Genomic DNA, 20187 nt, shown 5'->3' on the forward strand with positions numbered 1-20187 from the left:
AACCACGTCACGTCAGCTTCCCTCGGGTACACGGGGGGCAGTGGGCCCGGGGTGTCAGGATGGGATCTCAGGATAGGGTTTCTGGATGGGGTCTCATGAGGAGGGCTCTCGCCGCCGACCTTCTCAAGATGGCGGCGCCCCCGTGATGGCGGCTCCTCGGGGTCAGTCACGTGCTACAGGGCGGGTGGGGAATCCCGGCACGTGCTGAGCGCGCTCACGTGACTGGGAGCGGGAGGAGCTGCGGGGCGAGGCCGCGCCCAGGCCCGGGCCCCGGCCCCGCCCCCCGACCCCGGTGCCCCCGGACCGGAGACACCGCCCCGGGCCCGGCGCTTATCGGGCACCGCGGCGAGGCTCGGCCGCACGGCCCTGCGGGGCTTGTTCCTCACAGCGTCGGCATAGAGCACCGGGCAGGAGAGGGAGCTCACCCTCTGCCTACCCCCAGGGCGGTGCTCCGGTGCCTCCGCCCCTCACCGGCTGCCCAGTCCCGCGGCAGCCGCTTGCACCGAAGCCGCGGCCTGGCCCTGCTCCGCCACGCCCGGTCCCCGCCCCCTGCGCCGGACACCGGGGGTTCGCGGTTCCCGCTGCCCCACGATGCCGTCCAACAAATCCGTCTCGGACGCGCCCATTGTCCAGTTCACCAACTGCCGCATTCTGAGGGACCACCAGCTCCAGAAGTGAGGCGGGGGGTACGGGCGGTACCGGACTGGCTGGGGGTGCCAGGGCTGCTGGGGGTACCGTTCCGTGATGTGCGGGGGTACCAAGGCTGTCCGGGGGTATCGTGGTGTCCGTGGGTACCAGGGCTGCTGGGGGTACTGAGGCTGCGGGGGTACCAGGGGTGTGGGGCTCCCGGACGGGCTGCCGACCTGACCTGGCACCTGCAGTGCCCGAGGGATGGTTGCCAGTTCCCCCTGTGCATCGGCTGTTGGACCTCCTCCCCCCTGCGCTCCCACCGTCCTATGCCCGTTCTTCCAGCTTGTGGAAGGAGAGGGGGCAGGTGTGGTGTACAGTCCCTCTTGTTTTGCCTCTGCCAGCACCGTGGCCCTTTGGCCATCACCACCACCTTTGAGGGGCAGCTCATGAAAATCCCATTCCCGTGAGTTTTGTAGAGCCAGGGCCAGGCAGACAGGGCTGCCCACTGTGTCCCAGCTGGAAAAGCAGCTGTACCCTGGCACACATCGCAGGGCATGTGGCAGGAGGTGCCGGGGGGATCCACTCTGCCCTGGATCACTGTCACTGGGGCACAGCCACCTGCTCCACATGCTGCAGATGGCACCAGAGCTTGGTATGTGTGACTGTCCCTCCAGGGAGGACCTGTGGGTGCGAGAGGGGAAGATCCTCAACCCGGAAAAACTCTTCTTCGACGAGAAGGGCTCTGCTGACGTCCAGCTGGACTGCAAGGACAGCATCATCGCCCCAGGCTTCATCGATGTCCAGATCAATGGTACGGTGAAACCACGTGCACTCATGGACTGGGGCATCCCAGATTTGTCCATCTGTGACCCCCAGCCCTGCTGGGGCGTCCTGCCTATGGCCATGTTTCAGCTGCTCAAGGGAGGTGTGAGTCAGCCAATGAGAAAGAGCAACTTTGCCTGTGGTTGCTGCTGTCATGTAAGTGATCCCCTTTAGCCAGGTGAGGGTTTCTTCTGAATTCATTTTCATCTCTATTTTATCCTGCCCCTGCACTGGCAAGATACCTGCCCTACCCCTTCCAGGACATGGGAGGAGAGGGCAAGACTTCCCAAGGGAACAAACATTACCTGAGATAGCTCTCTTTTGAAGGAAAGAGGGGCTTGTTCTATGGTAGCTAAAATTGGAAGTCAGATCCCTCTTCAGCTGGCAATCCTCACATTTTGCCCTGCATCAAAATAAAAAAACTGTGCTTGCAAAACACTGGGCTGCTGTGGGAAAGAGCACTTCAGGAGGGCAGCAATGGTGAGATTTGTACTTGTGGAACCTTGGAATGTAGGACAGAAGTGCTGGTGGAGCCCTTTGCATCAGCACCCTATGACTGGAACATCTCCCTCCAGTCACACAAAATCTTTCTTTCGTGTTTCTGGGTGAGAAACATCCACTGGGGAAGCTGCAATTTCACCTCTGTTTTGTTCATGGTGTAGGAGGATTCGGGGTGGACTTCTCTCTGGCTACAGAGGATTTCAAATCGGGTATTGACCTGGTCAGTCAGAAAATCCTCTCCCATGGAGTAACCTCTTTCTGTCCCACCCTGGTGACCTCTCCTCCATCTGTGTACCACCAGGTAAGGGGCCTTCTTCCCTCCCATCCATAGGATGATCAGGGACTGAGACTGGTATCAGGAGGTGGGTGGGCCAAGACTGGCATAGCTGCTGGGGCAGAAAAGCCATGGGCATGAGGAGCTGGACTCTACCCTGGGTTTCTTGCCCTTAGCCTTTAGAATTCTAAGACAGCCATGTCTTCCAGGTGAGCACTGCACAGCAAGGCTTGGAGACAGCTTTTCCTTTGTGAGCTGTGATGGTCCCAAGTAGACCAGCTACACATCTCCCTGTAGACTTGATGTTTGGGTCTGATTTGGCAGACTGGGGGGCTGTATTTGGTGTCCCATGTCTGACAAACCCCTTTCTCTAGGTTCTCCCTCAGATCAGTGTAAGAAATGGTGGAGCCGATGGAGCAGGTATCCTGGGTAAGTGGATTCATCCCTCTTTGGTGCTACTCTAGGTGGGCAATTATCTCGTTCACGGTTGAGGTGAAAAAAGTTACTGAGCACAAATGGGGGCTGGAGCTCTTGGTGGGAGGGATGCACAGGTGGGCACAGACCCACTTTGTCCCTCAGGCTGTGCCTGGCCTTTGCTGTGTTCTCTGTCATTGTACACACACCGCTCCAGCCCCTTTGGGCCCCCTGGGGCAATGGTAATGGGGTGGATTGGCTTGGCCAGTGGCCAGCACTGCATCTCTTGCTGTGCTGAGCTCACAGTTACCTGAGCCCTGTGTTTTGCTGCAGAAAAATGGCAAGAGCTTGACTGGAGCAGAGTAGACAGAACAGGTTTCTTGGTCCTTGGCAGGGGGAGGAAGGATCATGGCTCTGTTCCTGTTTGGACAGGAGCCCATCTGGAAGGGCCGTTCATCAGCAAGGAGAAGAAAGGGGCCCACCCAGAGCACTGCCTCCGCACCTTTGAGGCAGGTGCCTTCCAGGACCTGCTTGCCACCTACGGCTCCCTGGACTGTGTCCGGATAGTGACCCTGGCCCCTGAGATGAGGAGGAGCAGTGAGGTGATCCGGGAGCTCACCAAGCAGGGCATCTGTGTCTCCCTGGGTAAGGGCTGGGGCACCCGGAGCTCAGGGGAGCTCTGGCAGCCCCTCCCTCAGGGCTGTGGTGTCTCTAACAGTGTCTCAGTGTAACTGGACAGGGTGGGATTCTCTTTTGCCTGGCCTGTATGGAGGTGACATATCTGTCACAAATGGGGACCTCACTTCGTGCTGTCAATCTGCCATAGCAATGGCCAAAGTTTGTATCAACTGAGGAGCCCCTGCAGTAAACACAAGGTGGTATTCTAATACAGGGAAGAGTAGTAGTCTTACTTGGAGGTTTGATGATGTGGAAGGGTTCAAACTCTGAAGTTCCACTCCTTTAGGCCTTATTTGACAGGTGAAATCATTTTCCAAAGGTTACTGTTTGTTTGATAACTCTGTTTTTCAACCAGAAGTGCTGTAGGAACTTCTCCCTCCAAAATCTGGCTGGCCTCTGACTTAAAACTTTTCTTTTTTCTTTTCCTTTGCTTCACAAACTCTTCTTTGTCTCAAGATCATTGAAGAAGTTTTTTGGCTTTTTAAGGGGGGAAGTTATTCAAGGTCAAATTAAACTTCAAGTGAGAAGGGCATTCATACAGCAGAAAATCTCTTATCCCATAGCCACACAAAGAACTCCAGGACAGAGCTGCTGTCCTGCAGGGGAAAGAGAATTTTCTTTCTGGTTAGTTTAATTCCCATATTCTCTCCTGGCAAAGTCCCCACTGTCTCTATTCCCCGATACCTCTCTACAAAACTTTTAAGTACCTGAGTCCAGCAGAAAGGCATGTCACTGGACCTCAAACCCAGCCTGAAGACAACATGCTGTGAGCAAGGCGGCATTTGTGACAGCTGTGATGTGAACACTGAAGGAGTTCAGGTGAAACACCCACGCCCAAAGTCCCCCCAGGTCATGGCCAAACACATCTGTGTCAGGGCTGCACCTCAGACCTCAGGCCAGGGTGGGCGTTAGAGCACAATCCAGTGATGAAGTGTCTTCACTCCTGTAGGGAAATCAGTGATTTTCTGCACTATACATCTGTGATGGGCAGAGGAACCAGGCTTTGGTCTCTCTTCCCAGGTCACTCAGTGGCTAATCTGTCCCAGGCCGAGGAGGCTGTGCAGCACGGAGCGACCTTCATCACTCACCTCTTCAATGCCATGCTGCCGGTAAGTCCCCAGAGGCACCTGCCCTGGTCCATGACTGCTTTCGGGCTTTCTCTCCTGCTCCCCATGGGTTTGTGTTCTCCCCAGCTGTTTTTGTACCATGCTTTGCAATGAGGTGTTGGCTCATGTGAACCTCAGGCTTCACATTCCTACTGCTGGATCTGAAAGAGAGTCAGGGCTGTAGCAGACTCTTGGAATTCATCACTGGGGAGAACTAGGAAGTGTTAGTGGCTGAGAGCTCGACATGCCCTGGCTGTGTGCACCCAGACCTCCTCCTGTGTGTGGGCAGCAGTGGAGGGAGGGATTCTGTCCACCTCAGGTGAGACTCCATCTGCAGAGCTGCCTCCAGCCCTGGGATCCAACATCATAAGAATGATGTGGAGCTGCTGCAGTGAGTCCAGAGGAGGCCACAGAGATTCTCCAAGGGCTGGAGCTCCTCTGCTCTGGGACAGGCTGGGAGAGCTGGGGGTGTTCACCTGGAGAAGAGAAGGCTCCAGGGAGACCTCAGAGCCCCTTCCAGTGCCTGAAGGGGCTCCAGGAGAGCTGGAGAAGGGCTTTGGACAAGGGCCTGAAGTGGCAGGCCAAGGGGAAATGTCTTCCCACTGCCAGAGGGCAGGGTTAGATGGGATATTGGGAAGGAATTCTTGGCTGTGAGGGTACTGAGACCCTGGCACAGGGTGCCCAGAGAAGCTGTGGCAGTCGCATCCCTGCTCCATTCAATCATGTTGGACAGTGCTTGGAGCAGTCTGGGACAGTGGAAGGTGTCTCTGCCCATGGCAGGGGTTGGAACAAGATAAGCTTTATGGTCTCTTCCAACTCAACCCATCCTGTGATTCTGTAATTCAAGGCAATGCCCAGGTTTGCCTGGTAAAGACACTGTATGATAGACATGGCAGCCACATCGCCTGAGGGTAAGAGTCTCAGCCAGTGCGTCCTGATGATCCTCCACAGCTTGTTCCCTCTCTACCCTCGAGCAGTTCCACCACCGTGATCCTGGTATTGTGGGGCTGCTGACAAGTGACAAGATTCCTGCTGGACGGAGAGTCTTCTATGGCATGATTTCTGATGGTATCCACACCAACCCTGCTGCCCTGCGCATTGCCCACCGAGCCCACCCCAAAGGTGAGCCATGGCAGTACCCCAATGTCACCAGCCACTCCGAGCACTGTGCTATCTCCCACAAGACATTTGTGCTGCCCTTGCTGCCTGGAAGGTCACAGCCACGTGACCGATCCCTCAATCCTCTTGCTTTGTGGGATGTGGCTGGAGACACATGGTCACTCTCTGGGAGGGTCAGCAGGACACAGTGCTTGGAGCTGCAGCAAAATCAGCTTCAAAGTTGACAGGGCCCCTTTCCTTGTGTTCTGCAGGCCTGGTGCTGGTGACAGATGCAATCGCAGGCATGGGGCTGGCACCGGGTCGGCACACACTGGGTCAGCAGGTGGTGGAGATTGATGGTCTGAATACCTACATTGCAGGTAAGTGCCTCTTGCTCAAGAGCTGGGTACAGTGCTGCCACTGGCAGTATTCCTGAGGAGCTGAGCACACCTTGCTCTGTTGGTGTGTGGCAGCGTTTGTGCTGCCACCCTCTTGGGTTTTGATGCGTAGTGGATCTGCAGTGACTTCGCCTTGGGGAGAATGAAGCTCTTGGTAAAGAGAAGTGTGCCACCCTCATGGATGAATCTGTCCAGTTGTAGCTGTGTGCAACACCTTTGAAAGCCTCACTGTCTAGTGTCAAGGGTGCCAGAGGTTCAGGGAGTCAGTAAGGACAGAGAAATCTCAGAGGTATTTATTGTCCCTTTTCTTTATTATAACACTACCACTTCTTGCTAGCTAAATTCCTTAAGTTTCAAGTTCCCAAGTAGATGAAGACTGGGAAGGTATTTCAGAGAAGGATCATTCCTTTCTCCATTCCCATCCTCTGGCAGCAGATGCCTGCACTGTGAGCTGTTTTCATCGAGTCCAGCTGGCCTGATGGTGGAGCTGGGGGTAACACCCGGGAACCTCTTCCTGTGCTCCAGCAGCAAGTGGCTGCAGGCCCTTCAGCTTGTTCCTCCTGCCACCCAAGATTTCTGCACTTCTGGTCCCATTATGCTTCTCTACTGTCCTCTTTCTTGCTGTGAGCTGTGGGAGCTGCTCAGTGCCATCCTGTTCCTCTCCCAGGCACAAAGACCCTGAGTGGCAGCGTGGCAACCATGGACACGTGTGTGCGACACTTCCAAGAGGCCACGGGTAAGGAAGCCTTATCCACAAGCTGCTGCTCCCTGTGTTGACACGGGAGGAGGTCTTGCTTTTGCCAGCTGTGTCCATTCCACCAGGAACGTTCCCTCTCACCTGAGACATGAGAAGGGCTGGGATCAGTGCCCTCAGATGAGCCCCTTTTTGAAGGGAAGTTTCATTTTAACCCATAGCACTAATGAGAGGTGAACTCACCTGCTTCTTCCTCACAAAAGTGAATGATTTTTCCCTCTCCATACTCTAGGTGTTCAGTTTTCCAAAGCCTGCTCTCTCTTGTAGGGATATTTCCCTTCCCAGCTCCAGCTGGCTGTGCTGAGGGTGTTCCAGCTCAGGTCCATGCCTGGTTGACAGCTGCCTTGTCCAGGGGTATTTGGGCTGCTCTGGCAATGGGGCCATGGCTGCCCTAACTTCTCCCCAATTCTCTGTCCAAGGGTGTTCAGTAGAGACCGCGTTGGAGGCGGCGTCTCTCCATCCCGCCCAGCTCCTGGGGATTGAACATAAAAAGGGAACACTGAATTATGACTCCGATGCAGGTATTGCTATGGGCACAGCACGTATTGGTATGGGGACAGCAGGTACTGGTATGAAGACAATGGTGTCAGGGCTCACAAGTGCTGGAGCAAAGCAGGGGCTGCTGTAATCCCTGTTTCAGTAGAAGCTGTAGAGAGACTTGCTCCACCTGGGATTTGCTCTGGTCTTTTGCTCCAGTGGTTTTTCCCTTGGATGCTAATGGTGTTTGGGAAACCCTTTGGAGTGCCCCCACATCTCAGCCGAGCAGAGAGCAGAGCTGCCATTGACAGGACTGCACTGCAGTGCCATCCTGGGGTGGGGAGAAGACTTTCCCTACTGCACTCAGCTCTCCCCTGCCAGCTCCAGAAACCCCATTCCTCTGACAGCTGCTTCCTTTTTCTCTTGTCCAACACAGATTTCCTAATGCTGAATGACAGCCTATATGTGCAAGCCACGTACATTGCCGGCGAGGAAGTCTGGCGACAGGATACATTGGGCATGTGATGCTGGGCTGTCCCAGTGCTCTCCAAGCTCCCTGGCGCTGTGGTTAGCAGCTCTGGCAACCACCCCACTTCTCTCTTTTGCTTTTTTTTTGCTCAATTTCTTCCTCCAACTCCCTCAAAGGAGCCTCATACCAAAGAGCTGCATTTTCCAGCTTCCAGTTAGAGCCATGCCTGCCACAAATTTGTTGGTGTTTACTTGGTGGCATGAGGAAAGAAGGCAGCTCAGTGCTTCCAGGGAATGCCAGTCCTGGAGTTACCTATGGGACTGCACAGCTGTCCTGCCCCCAGATAGGTGCTCCTGCTACCATCTGACAGCAGTGAGGAACTGTCCCAGCCTTTGCACTGTTTATACAGCACACACTAACCTGCACTGTGCCCAAGGCAGGTTCAAGCCATTCCCATTCCTCTGTCTCCTGTTTGCTTCGCTCCTGGGCAGCCATGACTTGTTAGACATCAGCTTCCACCAGCTCAATTCGCAGCTCTTCCCATGACAAGGTTTCTGTTGTGTCAGCAGAAGCTGAGGATCACGTTTGGATCTCCTGACAGCCCTTCTGTTGTGTATCCTCGGAGCAAGGCTGCCACAGCTTGCTGTCTCGGTGCCATTGTGGGGCTGAATCCTCAGGGCAGAGATCAAATCCAGGAATACCAAGGCATTGCTGGTCCTTTGTGCCTTTTCCCTGCATGAGCATTGAGTCCACAGAGCTGGAGACATGGACAGCATCCTGCCATAGAAAACAACGTTCCTTTCACTCCTTACTGTGTGGATGGGTTCTGCAGGCTCCATTCTAGCCATACTGAGAAGAGCCTTTGCGTCACTGGATGTGTTTGTGCATTCCTCAGGTCACACATTGGGAGCTTTTGCTTTAGGGGATGCATCCAGACTGGTGGTGACAGGCTCACGAGCCCTCAGTCCAGCGCAGGCACTGAGGGAGAGGAAAACTGCAGTGGGATTCTGGCCTTTCAAGACAGATACGATAGTTCATTGTTTTGTGCTCATTATTCTCCAATACTTGACTGTCAGCTTTTTTTCCTAACACTTGGACCCTTGTATGGGAGGACTGATGCTGATTTTGACCCTGCTCTACCACTCAGAATAAGCTCCGAGATAAGTCTCAAGACAACCTTGGATAAGGCTCAAACTAATGAGGTGGTTTTTGTAGTGAGGGGAGGGCTTAGACAACAGCTAAGTCTCAGCAAGGGTGGAGATTGTTAAACAGACTGAAGTTGGGATTGGCAGAAGTGTGCCGATTTTTCCAGAACCATTTTATGGTCTTTAACAGCAACATTTGGAAGTGCTTTCCCAGCACTTTAGAGCCCTTCTGGAATCACTGTCAGCCTTGGAGTATTTCTAACATCAGCTGCCAATGTCAAGAGAAATTATAAACTCCATGGTTTGAAGCATTTGAGGCACCAAACCCCACGCTGTGACCTGCTGTGCTGCTGCAGTACTGACCTCATGGAGATCTTCTGGCTGTTGGTGGAAACTATCCAAGGGGCAAAAAATGCCTATGAAACAAGGTGTCTAACTTTTTATTTACAAAATTAAATAATCAAAAGGAAATCTAAAATAGAAATTGATTAGACAGTACGTGTAGGCGTGTATTAATCTTTTTTGTCTGCCCATGGTGGTGCGTGTTGGCATGGCCTGTGTTAAGCTGGTGGATACCCGCGGCCCGGCCCGGCCGTGGACTCATGTGTGTTCGACAGGTCCCTGTGGCGCTCAGGGGAGCAGGAGGGAGGCTCGGGGGTCACAAATGCGCTGCCAAGGTGGGCGCTGGGGGCTCGGCCCCTCCAGCCCCGGGGCGCCCCAGCCCCGCCGGCTCTGAGCCCTGGCGAGCGGAACGGGAGCGCGGGGCGCGGCCGCGGCCGGAACGCTGAGGGTGGTGCACGCCGGCTCGGCCCGCCCGTCCTCAGCCCTGGCCGGCGGCGGGGGGGAGACCCCGCGGAGGCTCCGGGAAGGGTCCGAGGGTTGCTCCGAGCGGGTCCCGAGCTCCAGTTGGCGGTGCCGGCCCGGCCCGGGCGGAGCTGCTCCCGGAGCCCACAGCCGGCCCGTGACCGGAGGTGGGCGGTGCGGCGGGGTCGCTTCCTCCGGCGGCAAAGCGGGGAGCTCGTCATGGAGCGGGTAAGGGCTCTGCTGCTCGGCCCGCGCCGAGCCCCTCTCAGCGCACCGGGCCCAGCTCCCACAGGTTCTCCTTAAAGGCCTTCCCAGCGCTGGTGCCTTTCCCAGTCCCTGCTCATCTCCTTATCCTGAACATTCTTTTCGTTCCCAATGCCTTAGTGTGCCTTGTCCCCAGGCGGGCTGCAAACATTTGCTTCCACTTGCTTAGCAGTAGGCAGCCAGCGTAGAAGTACAGCGCATGGGGTTGTGTTTAGCCTAAAGATAAATTCTGTGTGTTGCCAGAGCTGTGCTTAAGGGGTAAATTTCCTGCTGTGGAGACGTTATGCCATAGACTTAAGTTTCAGGTAAAATGAGGAATTTTCCATTTGGGGCCTTTAAAAAGAGGCAGGTAGAGAAAAACATTTAAAAAAAAAATCTGTGGGAAGTCCTGGTTTGCAAGGAGTGGCAGGGTTTCCTTTTAGTAAGAGCTGTAATTTTTGTAATGCAGAGGGCTCCTCTGGTGCTCTCTACACAGGACACGTGTCCCTGTGCTGTGTTGGTTTATGGTATAAATGAGCTGTTACACAGGACACCTCCAGTGTAAAGCCAGGTATGATCTCCTGTGAGGGGGTAGAAGGTCTCAGAAAACTCAATTTTGGAATCAGTTTTGAAGCTGAGAGATTTGTGCTTCTAAACATTCTGCCTTCCCCACACAATGTCCAAGGCTTCCCAAGGTGTGTTCCAGGAAGAGCTGGAGTGTTGCATTTCGCAGTTGGAGGCAGATCTCCACCTCACGTCACACCCCAAACTAGGTACGTTCCTCTTTCCCAGCCCACACTCCCCCATATAATGGCCTTGGGTGTGATTTACCAGATCTGGATGTTATTCTGTTTCCTCTCCCCTTTATGTTCCATGTTCCTGTGTTATCTGGGACTTGTTCTAAACACAAAACGACATAGATCATTTGGCTTAAAGGACTGTGTTTCTGGAAACAGCTTTATCTTTCATTCCTTTGGTGTTTTTTCTCCCTCTTTTCTGTATTCTTTGTCATGTTCTCATTTTCCCATATAATGGCTTGTTTGGTTCTGCTACAGCTCTGCCTTTGTTTTCCATCTTAAGGAAATACTGTGCCAGTGTGTCAGGTTTATTTTTGTGAAGCTTGTTTGAGGGAAAAATTACATGGAAGATAAAATTCTATAATGTCATAGTTTGATCTTGTTAATACAATTTGTAAAGAGCTGCAGACACATGTCCTCCTGGTCAGTAGTTCACCTTAGGAGAGGGCTGTGAACCCTATGTAAGATGCTCAGGTGAGTGTTTGCTAGTGCACCTGAGGATGGAGAAGTGACTGATAGGTGCCCTCACCCTGTGCTTGGGCATCAGGCTCCAAGAAGAATTAAGGCTGAGAGGGTTGGGATTGTTTAGCCTGGACAAGAGAAGGCTCTGGGGAGACCTTAGAGCCCCTTCCAGTGCCTGAAGGGGCTCTGGGGAGGCCTTAGAGCCCCTTCCAGTGCCGGAAGGGGCTCCAGGAGAGCTGGAGGGGGACTTGGGACAAGGGCCTGGAGTGACAGGGCAAGGAGGAATGATTTCCCACTGACAGAGATTATGCTTAGGTCAGATATTAGGAAGGAATTCCTGGCTGTGAGGGTGGTGAGACCCTGGCACAGGTTCCCTGGAGAAGCTGTGGCTGCCCCATACCTGGAAATGTCCAAGACCCAGCTGGACAGGGCTTGGAGCAACCTGGGATAGTGGAAGGTGTCCCTGCCCAGTGCAGGGGTGAATGAGCTTTAACGTTCCTACCCAAACTATTCTATGATCAGACCATTTTGTTACACCTGTATCCTGTGCCAGTCCAGTGCCCAGCAGCAGGAAAGGCAACTCCCGGAGAGGAGGCAGGAGCTGAGCACAGGGACAAGGCAACAGAAGTAGTGGCCTAGTCAGAAAAGGGCCCCTTTGCACAGTATGTGAACCAGGAGAGCTGAGCAGCTCTGCTGATCATACCAAGGCTCTGCCTAGAGTCCCAGTCACTGGAGAAGTCTGATGAGAAGGCAGAACAAAGCTCTAGCCAGGAATTCAGGGTCTGGATCAATGAATTATTTGGCTGTAGCACTGTATGCATGAGATCCTCATTCAGAATAACTCCCAGATGAGGGAGAAGAGCAGCTCCCTGGAGCTTTTTTCTAACTCTTGCTGTGTAACAGGCCTGGACTGCAGCTAGCCAAACCCCTTGATATAAGGGTACATGTGCTCAGGACCCTGACACCCAGATGCTGTGAAGACATGTCCCATTTCTGTCCCACCACGGTCTGGGGTGCATTGGGCTCAGCATCACTGGCTGGGACAGGGAAGGGATCGTCTCACTCTGCTCTGTGCTGGGGTGGCTTCACCTCGAGTGCTGGGGGCAGTTTGGGGCACCACAATATTAGAAGGATCCAAAACTGTTAGAGAGTGTCCGAGGCAGGGACACGAGGGTGGAGAAGGGTCTCGAGGGGAAGCCATAGGAGAAGCAGCTGCAGGCACTTGGTTTGTTCAGCTGGAGGAGATGGAGCACAGAGCTCACCACGTCTGTAGTTCCTCCCAGGGGGCAGTGGTGGGGCAGCTCTGATCTCTGCTCTCTGTGACCAGGGACAGGACCTGAGGGAATGGCTGGAACTCTGTTAGGGGATGATTATTCGGCTGAATGTTAGGGAAAGGTTCTTTCCCCAGAGAGTTGGGCGCTGCAGACGGGAGAGGTGGGACGTGCCCATTCCATAGTATTACTGTCAAATTGTTCTGTGGTTTAAAATGAGTGAGACAAACACTACAAGACTGTATTTAGGGTTCCCAAATGGAGGTCTTGGGGACCACTGTCACAGAACAATTCTGCTTTTTAGAGAATCTGCTATAACACAAAAGTTTTGGATTCCTGTTGTGGTCATGCTGGTTTGTAACAGAGTCAAGCAAGAGTCCAGCTTTTCATGGTATGCTCTCTGCTCAGATTTTTTCCAGTTTTCCAGAGAAGAGATGCTGAGCTAGGTTATGGGATTTGCCTTTGCCTTGAGGGAAGGATTGCTAAGCCTTCTATAGCTTCTGTGCCTTTAGCAGTGCACTTACTGCAGTGTAAGTGTCTGACTGTATGTAATAAGCAGTTAAGATTTTTTTTCCCTCTCTCGGAATATCTCACAGTATTTGAGCTTCTACAAGTATTTGAATTCCCTTTTGATTGAACGCTAGTTATGGATTAGTCAGAGGTGATCTGAACACAGAGTGCATTCAGAGAAGACTCAGTCATCAGCATCCCACAGTGTGGATTTTAAGCCCCACCATAACCTGTTTCTTGTCTCTCTTGGTGTTTTCTGAGTGCAGCAGAGGAGACCCAACACATTCTCAAAGTCCTGTGCTCCCCTGAGACTCCTCTTGCAGAGAAGCAACAAGCGATAAGCAATGTCTTTGGGGATTGTTGTCTCAAGATGGTTGAGGGTCAGAAGAGCATGGAGAAAGGTGAACTTGAGCTGTCCCTCAGGGGATGGTGAGATTTGGTTCTTCTCTTAGGTTGCAGCATTAGATTGAGTCACCTCTCTGGGCAGTGCCTTACCCTGGGAGCTGCAGTGGCATGCCAGTGGTAAGAAACTGGTGTATTGATAACATCAGTATTGAAACAATATTCTTTGTCTTTTCTAGACATGAAACCTGATGTTGTGGAAGTACAGCCAAGCAATGGACAGGCTGCAGATGCTGTGAAACAAGCTGACCCAACCCCAGAGGCAAAGCCAGAGCTGTTCACATCATCTGTCAGCAGCTTCCAATTCGATTTTACACTTTCCAAGACCAACCCAGAAGCTGACCGTGGTGACAGTGGTGCTGAGAAGGTACCAAGCAATGTCAGAGCCACCAAGCAGGAGTACTTTAATGAAGCCTTGAGGTTTGCTGCCTCTGGACAAGAACCCAGGTTTGCTTTCAACTTTGCCATCCCAGATGAAGACTGCCCTCAGCTGCAGTTACTTCCAGCAAGCCAACATACAGAGCACACAGCAGATCCTTCACTGCTGGCTGAATCAGCAGCTCTGCCACAAGCTGCAGCCTTACAGAACCTTGAGGTGACTCAAGCAACAGGCAATGCACCCAAAGCGGTCAGAAGCCGTGTCACACCAAAGATCCCCCAAACAGAGACAACCCCTAGAGATGAGGCAGTGACAGAGAAATCAACAGGAGGTGGAGCTGCCCAGAAGAAAAAGAAGAAACAAAAACTACCTGTCAGTAAAAAGAAAACAGAAGAAACTGAGACCAGCAGGAAGGCAAAGGCAGAAGCTAACAGCTGTCAAAATACAGATACTTCCCATCAGGCTGAGAAGACCTCTCAGGTAGTTAATATTGATGGGATCCCATAATTTATAAACCCTTGACCTAAAGAGACCCTTTGTCTCCTTGCACAGATGAACAATTAGCATACTGCCTTGAAATGGAAGCTGAAAGACCACAGTTGCCCCTTACATCTTCCTGCAACTGTTTGCTTTCTGTGCTGCACAGCTGAGGAATCTGACCAATGTGCAGGAAGTTAATGGTCCTTCAGATTTGGGCTGAAACATTTCATGTTTAGGGTTGTAACAGCTAATCCTGGGGAGCTGGATGCCATGTTTTCTTAAGAAAATAAAAATAGGAAATGGAGATAACTGTCTTCAGTTGGTGCCAAGCTGGTGCCTGTGAGTGCTGAGCCAGGCCCTGTAGCTATGACATGCACATTGCAGGACAAATTGCTTTTGTAGTGCAAGGAGCAAATCCAAGGCACGGAGCTGCCACCTCGTGTAGCCAAGGGGCTGTGGTAGAGCTCAAGGGTGCTTCTGAGGAGGTTCTTCTGTAGGGTGTGGCCCAGAAATCAACTGAAGATGCAAGTTATGTGTAAACAGACCATTAAGGTACACTCTGAGGTTTTCTGTTCTGCTAAGGTCCAGGTCTTCATTTTATTTTACTTTCCAGCACTGGTGTAGGTTTTATTAACAAACAATGCTAGCTGATCAATACTGTAATACAAGATTACACAAAACCTTCCTTTTCTTAATACTCTACGAGGAAATTGCACTGAGTGTTCACCTGCTTCTGGAACATTCCATCCAAAGGACTGCTTCACCTCCAGTCCTACCAATAAACACTGCTGAGTAGCAGAGACATAGGAAGAGTTGAAGGTGAGGTAAAGCCCTTCCAGTCCTTTGGAAGGCCACTGTTGTAGGTGAAAGGAGACAGTGTGAGGGTGTTTGTATTTACATGTACATAACAGTTAAGAATTGCTTCAGTCCCAGGATGCAGCCCTGTTTCCCTCTCCCACTGCTGAGTTAGCCAGCTGGCTTTGCTCTATGGGACTCAGCTTCCTCCATCTCCGTGGGCTTCAGCTTCCTTCTCCTCATGCATTTCTGGTTGAGCAAGCACAGAGGAGCTGAGATAAAAGACTCAGCTTCTGATTTTGTCCATTGTTTGCTGTTTTTGATTTTCTGCGGGTTTGGGGATAGGGATTTTTTTGTTGTTAATGTTTATTAACATCAATGTTTATTATCCCATCTGTAAGTCTATTTGAAAACTGAAAAGGTTTCCAGAAAACACACCCTCTAAATGGCAGCCACATATTTAATCCATATTTAATTACTAATTAATTAAATCAGTAATTAAAAAGAGACAGTGAATTGCAGCTAAACATTTGCACAGTGCTTTTAGCTCATCTGATGAATAACAGTAGAGGGAAAACATCATGAAGTCTATAAAGTGATCACCAGAACATGATATTAGGAATAGTTCTGACTTTATGGAGTTCCCTTTCATCCTGTGTAGCAACTGCTGCTGAAATTTTTGGATGACTTATTTCCTCTTGCTCACTGTACCTCATGTTGATAGCAGTCAGATGAACAGCTGCGGAAAGAGGTGGACTGGTGTGTGAACCAACTGGAACTCGGCTTGAAGACACAGAAACCCACTCCAAAGCAGGGTAAGCACTGAAGAAGAGCTCTTCTGGGGGAAGCAGGGGCAGAGTCAGCAGGGAGCCTTAACTTGTGTGTTGTTTCTCCTTTGCTGCAGCTGAGGAGGCTCTCAGGGCAGTCCGGACGCTGCGCAGTGACAAGGCTCCACTCGTGAAGAAGCGTCAGCTCATGAGAGCCATGTTTGGAGACTACAGGAAGAAGATGCAGGAGGAGCTGTGCAGAGAGCTGAAGCTTATGGAAACAGGTAGGAGAACTTTGCATGGTGAGAAGGAGAAGAAAGGGATTCAATCCTATGCTTTGCAGACTGGGGCCTCACTATATGAGATGACTGAATGTCTCTTACAGCTTTTTTTCTCCCCTCTTTAAGCTGCAAAATCTGCCAGGATCGTGGAGGTGAAGGGAAGTATCCGCAAGAAGAATGGCCAGTTCATCCGGAAGTGCTTGGGAGCTTGCAGGAAAAACCAAGCTTCAGCAGAATCCCCTTCAGAGTCAAACAGGATACTTAACACAGGCTTACCTAATTTCACAACTCCCCGAGAAGAATTTCGCTTTAACTTCTTCTAGAAAAGTCACTTAGACGAAAACTGTACCAGATCCCCTGTAAACTGAAGAATGGTGGAAAACTGCTATGCAGTAGCAAATGTCATGCATGAATCTCTGGATCCTCTTCCAGAATGCCTTGTCTAGAAGTTTAAACTTGATCTGCCTACTATGCGTATGACCTCAAAACTCAGCCTACATAGTGCTCCTCTGTGCTCACACTGGAGAGAGGCACTTTTGAAAGGGTCATCAGTGTGGAAGGATCTGTTTTCCTTCCTGTAGAATTGACATTAACTGCAGAATCTGTCTTTAATACCATGAGATTTTTCCATTCTGTTGCTTTTAAATATAGCAGAGCTTTTCTAGCAGCTGAGGCAGCAATGGCTGGGAATCAAGGTCCAGCAGTGAATAGTTGGATGCGTCCACTCCATGACTGTGTGAATGCAGCTTTTGGCATCCAACAAACACCAGCAGTGTGTCATCCCTTACATGGAGGAGCGCGAGCTCAGGGTCTTGGGGGAAAGTGAGTGAGAACCATTTTTGCTCATCTCCTTCACTGGCAGGTACAGGCCTAGACAAAACTGCGCATCCTGATTTAATCCAGCCTAGGGACATAAGGACAGTTGTTTCCAGGAAAAGAGGGGAAATTTTTGTTGCTGAAGCCATGTTCTGGCCAGCTAGGAAGGATGTTGAATTGGCTCTTAAATAAAGTTTACTTTATAAGTAGCCCAGTTACAACTACCAGTGCCTCAAAGGGAAAATTAGCTGCATGCCGCCTTGAGTGGTGGTAAAATAAACTGTCACAACCTAAAGACCCTCTTCCATTAGATTTGTATTAAATTTTAGCTTTTTGAATGAGTCTCCAGTCACTGCTGCTTGAGTCACTGAATCCATCTCTTAAGTGCTTGCAGAAAATCTTCCCCACCAAGCCTAAAAAATGCTACATGGTATCAGGTGTCCCTAGGGAGTACTGCTTTTCTTCCCTTTTATAGTCCAGTCAGCCTGGACTGTGAAAAGAGAAATGGGAGTGTAGGCACATTTCAGGGAGTGCTGAGAGCAGCTTAGAGATGGTGAAAAACATTGGCTGTGAAAGACTAAAAACCTGGTCTTGGCTGTAAAAAATTAATTTTATTACTAAGCTCTGATGCAGGCAGTTGCATCTGTGAGACTTTTTTTTTTTTAGTATTTTAAAATAATATTTTAAAGAATTCCTGTCTGGGCATAAGGAGAAACTGAACCTGGGTAGCATATATGATGAGGAGAAACATGGAGAAATGACTGTCTTTTGGAAGTCAGTAGGTGAAAACTGGAAATCAAGGTCAGCACATTTTATTTGCTGAGGAGTGCAGCTGTTACTTGTATGGAACAATCTTAGACAATATTTTTTTTTTTATTTCCAGGATTTTACATTGAGCATACAAAAGCTGTGTCCTTGTCACACTTTTTGTGTCTTCATGCTGTTTACTGAGATTCAAGAGCATCTTCCACATGATCTTGGAGCTACAGCTGTTTGCTTTTCCAGCTGATTATGCAGGGATGGGAAGTAGTTATTTTTTTCCTTGTCATGTCTCAGATAAAGCTAGACCTGCTAAAATGTTACAAAATCATTGCTGTGGAAGGCTGCAGAAGTATTCTGAGGAGCATTCTTACATAATTGCCTGATGTTTATGCTGTTCATTAGCCATTCACAATTAGAATAAAGATACCAGTGAGGTGGATGTTTGGTGTAATCTGATCCAGCAGTTATCTTCAAAGGGGTCAGAAAAAAAATCCATTCTAATATGAGAACAACTCCAGTGGTTTTCCAGAGGTCTGAATAATGCTGACCTGCAAAGCCAGTTCCTTTTGCTGAACTTCATTATTGGAGGACTTACATATGTGTGTGTGGGAAGGCAGATGTTCATCAGTGAGATACCTCATGTTCCTGAGTGTCATGTCTGGTAGGTTCCACGAGTCAACCATGGAATCTTGGACAAAGCATTTTGCGTTTGTCTGTCTACTCCCTGTTTTTATAGTCAAGGTGATGCCTCCTGAGTTTTTGACAGATGTGCCCAAGTTATTTCATTAGTGATTGTATCTTGAAGAGGCATCTGAAACTACAGCAGTCTGTACTTCACTTTTAAGCTTTGCTGTATTATATTTGTTTGAAAGGAAACAAGCAATGGTATTAGAAGTTAGGAAATGCCATGTCTGCTCCATCCATCTGTTCCCCTTTAGCGGGGCCATAGTACAGTTTTAATTACTTTTTTTTAAGTTGATGTTTTCCCCTTTTAGCATTTGTTTCTTTAGGATTTCAGTGTTGTTTAGGGTTTCAGTGATGTCTCTTACTATACTAGTGTCAGGGTTGGATCAGGGTTTTGCTCTTCTAGTAACTGTAATACCTGTGGCTGGAGGTTTGGTCCCTGCCCCAAGACATTGTTGATGTACAGCAGTGAGGGAGAAGGGAGATACTCTCATCTGCCTAGACATCTCTGTTCCACTATTCTTGCTTTAAGGAAATGTAGCTCAGTTTTGATAAAAAATTGAGCTCAATTCTGACCTGCCTGTTTCTGCATCCTCTCCTCAGCTTTTTGCCTGGCATTTGAGTTCCGTGCCAGCAGGGTGACTGGATTGGGTGTACTGTATCTCTTTGCTGACTGCCCACCTAAATGGAAGGCAGCAGCACCAGGCCCAGTCTTGTAGGCAGCAGACTGCTTACAGGAGCATCCAGCACAGCTATGACCTTAGGAATGAGTTAAAGATAAGGCAGAAGGGAATGGAAAGTACCACAGTGCCTCTAGAGCAAAACTGGCTTCATAGCATCAGACTTGGAAAACTAAAAGCTGAGGATCAGCTTCTGAAGAGAGTAAAGGGTTCAGCAACACTGTAACTTGTCTTAGACCATTCACTGTAGCAAAGCTGTGTCTCAATTTTGGGAACAAAGTGAAGAATTTTAGGGTTATTTCTGGGGCAGGGTGAGGCCAAGAATGTTTGCACACAGAGGCAGCAGAAATCTGGGTGTGATCTCTGCTCCTTTGAGGTTTGGCACCCTCTGTAAATAGATTCCCCAAGCAAAGGTTAGGAAATGCAATCCCATTCCAGACAGATCCTGCCTCCAGAAGAAGAGAGCAGAGGCTGGCCCTGTCCTGGTGGCTGCTCATCCCTGCTGGCATTTTGGCTATTACCCTGGATGTTGGGCAATAATCAGATGTTTGTCCAACCCCTTCTCCTGAGCTTGGTCAGTAGAAATGCATTTATTGGTCCTTGGACTGCCCATCTCTGAGTAATCACCGAGGAACAGCCCATAAGGGATCTCCAAGGGATCCCTACAGAGTTCAGCTGGAATTACTTCTGGAGTCCCAGCAACCATTTCTAGGGGGACTCCCTCTACCAAGACCAGCAAAGACAGAAAGAAGCCAACAAATTGGTCCTACTGATCCTGTATTTCAGGTGACTGATATTACTTTGTCTCACTTCAATTTTTTAGATGCTGAGACTGTGGACTTAGCATCTAATCACTCCTAAAGGATAACCCATTATCTTCATTTGGGGAGGGAAATCCTAACTTTTCGTTGAATTAGAAAGAAGAAGAGCATACCACTTCAGGAAACAAATTCTAACAGCAGAAAGGTTAAAGAGTAAGGATAATTTAACCTGCAACTCCATAACAAAAAAAGAGGAGAGATACTGCTATTTTAAGATCATAGAGAGCTGTGACAGATGATCTTGTCTCTTTCTGCTGTGTGAATTTTTTTTGCTGCTCACTGTTTCTGCTGCTTTCATCTTTAGAACTGTGGAAGGTTTGTAAGACACACTGCTTTAGAAAATCCAGCTCTGACATACCCTACCACAGTGTTTTGACTCCTGGCACCAGTCCTCCCATGCATGCTGGCATGTGTGGGGAGTGCTGACCACTGGTGGCATTTGGTCCATTTGGCTTTTTCCCTGTGGT

At 50.2% G+C, this 20187-nt stretch overlaps 2 protein-coding genes across 6 annotated transcripts; both read left to right on the forward strand.

Moving 5' to 3' along the window:
- Window positions 1-275: 275 nt before the first annotated feature.
- AMDHD2 (amidohydrolase domain containing 2) lies at window positions 276-9264 on the forward strand. 3 transcript variants are annotated; one of them, XM_085075252.1, is made up of 11 exons: window positions 279-674; window positions 1305-1441; window positions 2115-2254; window positions 2602-2656; window positions 3074-3286; window positions 4340-4428; window positions 5403-5547; window positions 5796-5903; window positions 6589-6657; window positions 7095-7196; window positions 7589-9264. In XM_085075252.1, the coding sequence occupies exons 1-11, from the start codon at window positions 592-594 to the stop codon at window positions 7675-7677; spliced, it is 1230 nt and encodes a 409-aa protein (XP_084931378.1). In that variant the 5' UTR covers window positions 279-591; the 3' UTR covers window positions 7678-9264. The 3 variants fall into 3 exon arrangements, with proteins under 3 accessions (XP_084931379.1, XP_084931380.1, XP_084931378.1); XM_085075253.1 differs by lacking the exon at window positions 6589-6657 and having other exon boundaries at window positions 276-674; XM_085075254.1 differs by lacking the exon at window positions 3074-3286 and having other exon boundaries at window positions 277-674.
- Window positions 9265-9341: 77 nt separating this feature from the next.
- On the forward strand, window positions 9342-17974 carry C14H8orf33 (chromosome 14 C8orf33 homolog). Of its 3 annotated transcripts, none has more exons than XM_085075250.1 (7): window positions 9342-9798; window positions 10499-10586; window positions 13120-13254; window positions 13435-14114; window positions 15637-15724; window positions 15814-15960; window positions 16084-17974. In XM_085075250.1, exons 1-7 carry the CDS (start codon window positions 9790-9792, stop codon window positions 16278-16280), a joined length of 1344 nt encoding a protein of 447 aa, XP_084931376.1. In that variant the 5' UTR covers window positions 9342-9789; the 3' UTR covers window positions 16281-17974. The 3 variants fall into 3 exon arrangements, with proteins under 3 accessions (XP_084931376.1, XP_084931375.1, XP_084931377.1); XM_085075249.1 differs by having other exon boundaries at window positions 9343-9798; window positions 15634-15724; XM_085075251.1 differs by lacking the exon at window positions 10499-10586 and having other exon boundaries at window positions 9345-9798; window positions 15634-15724.
- Window positions 17975-20187: the final 2213 nt, after the last annotated feature.

This window comes from Lichenostomus cassidix, chromosome 14 (assembly GCF_008360975.1).
Source record: "Lichenostomus cassidix isolate B80296 chromosome 14, HeHo_3.0, whole genome shotgun sequence".
In the NCBI taxonomy this organism is placed as follows: Eukaryota; Metazoa; Chordata; class Aves; order Passeriformes; family Meliphagidae; genus Lichenostomus; species Lichenostomus cassidix.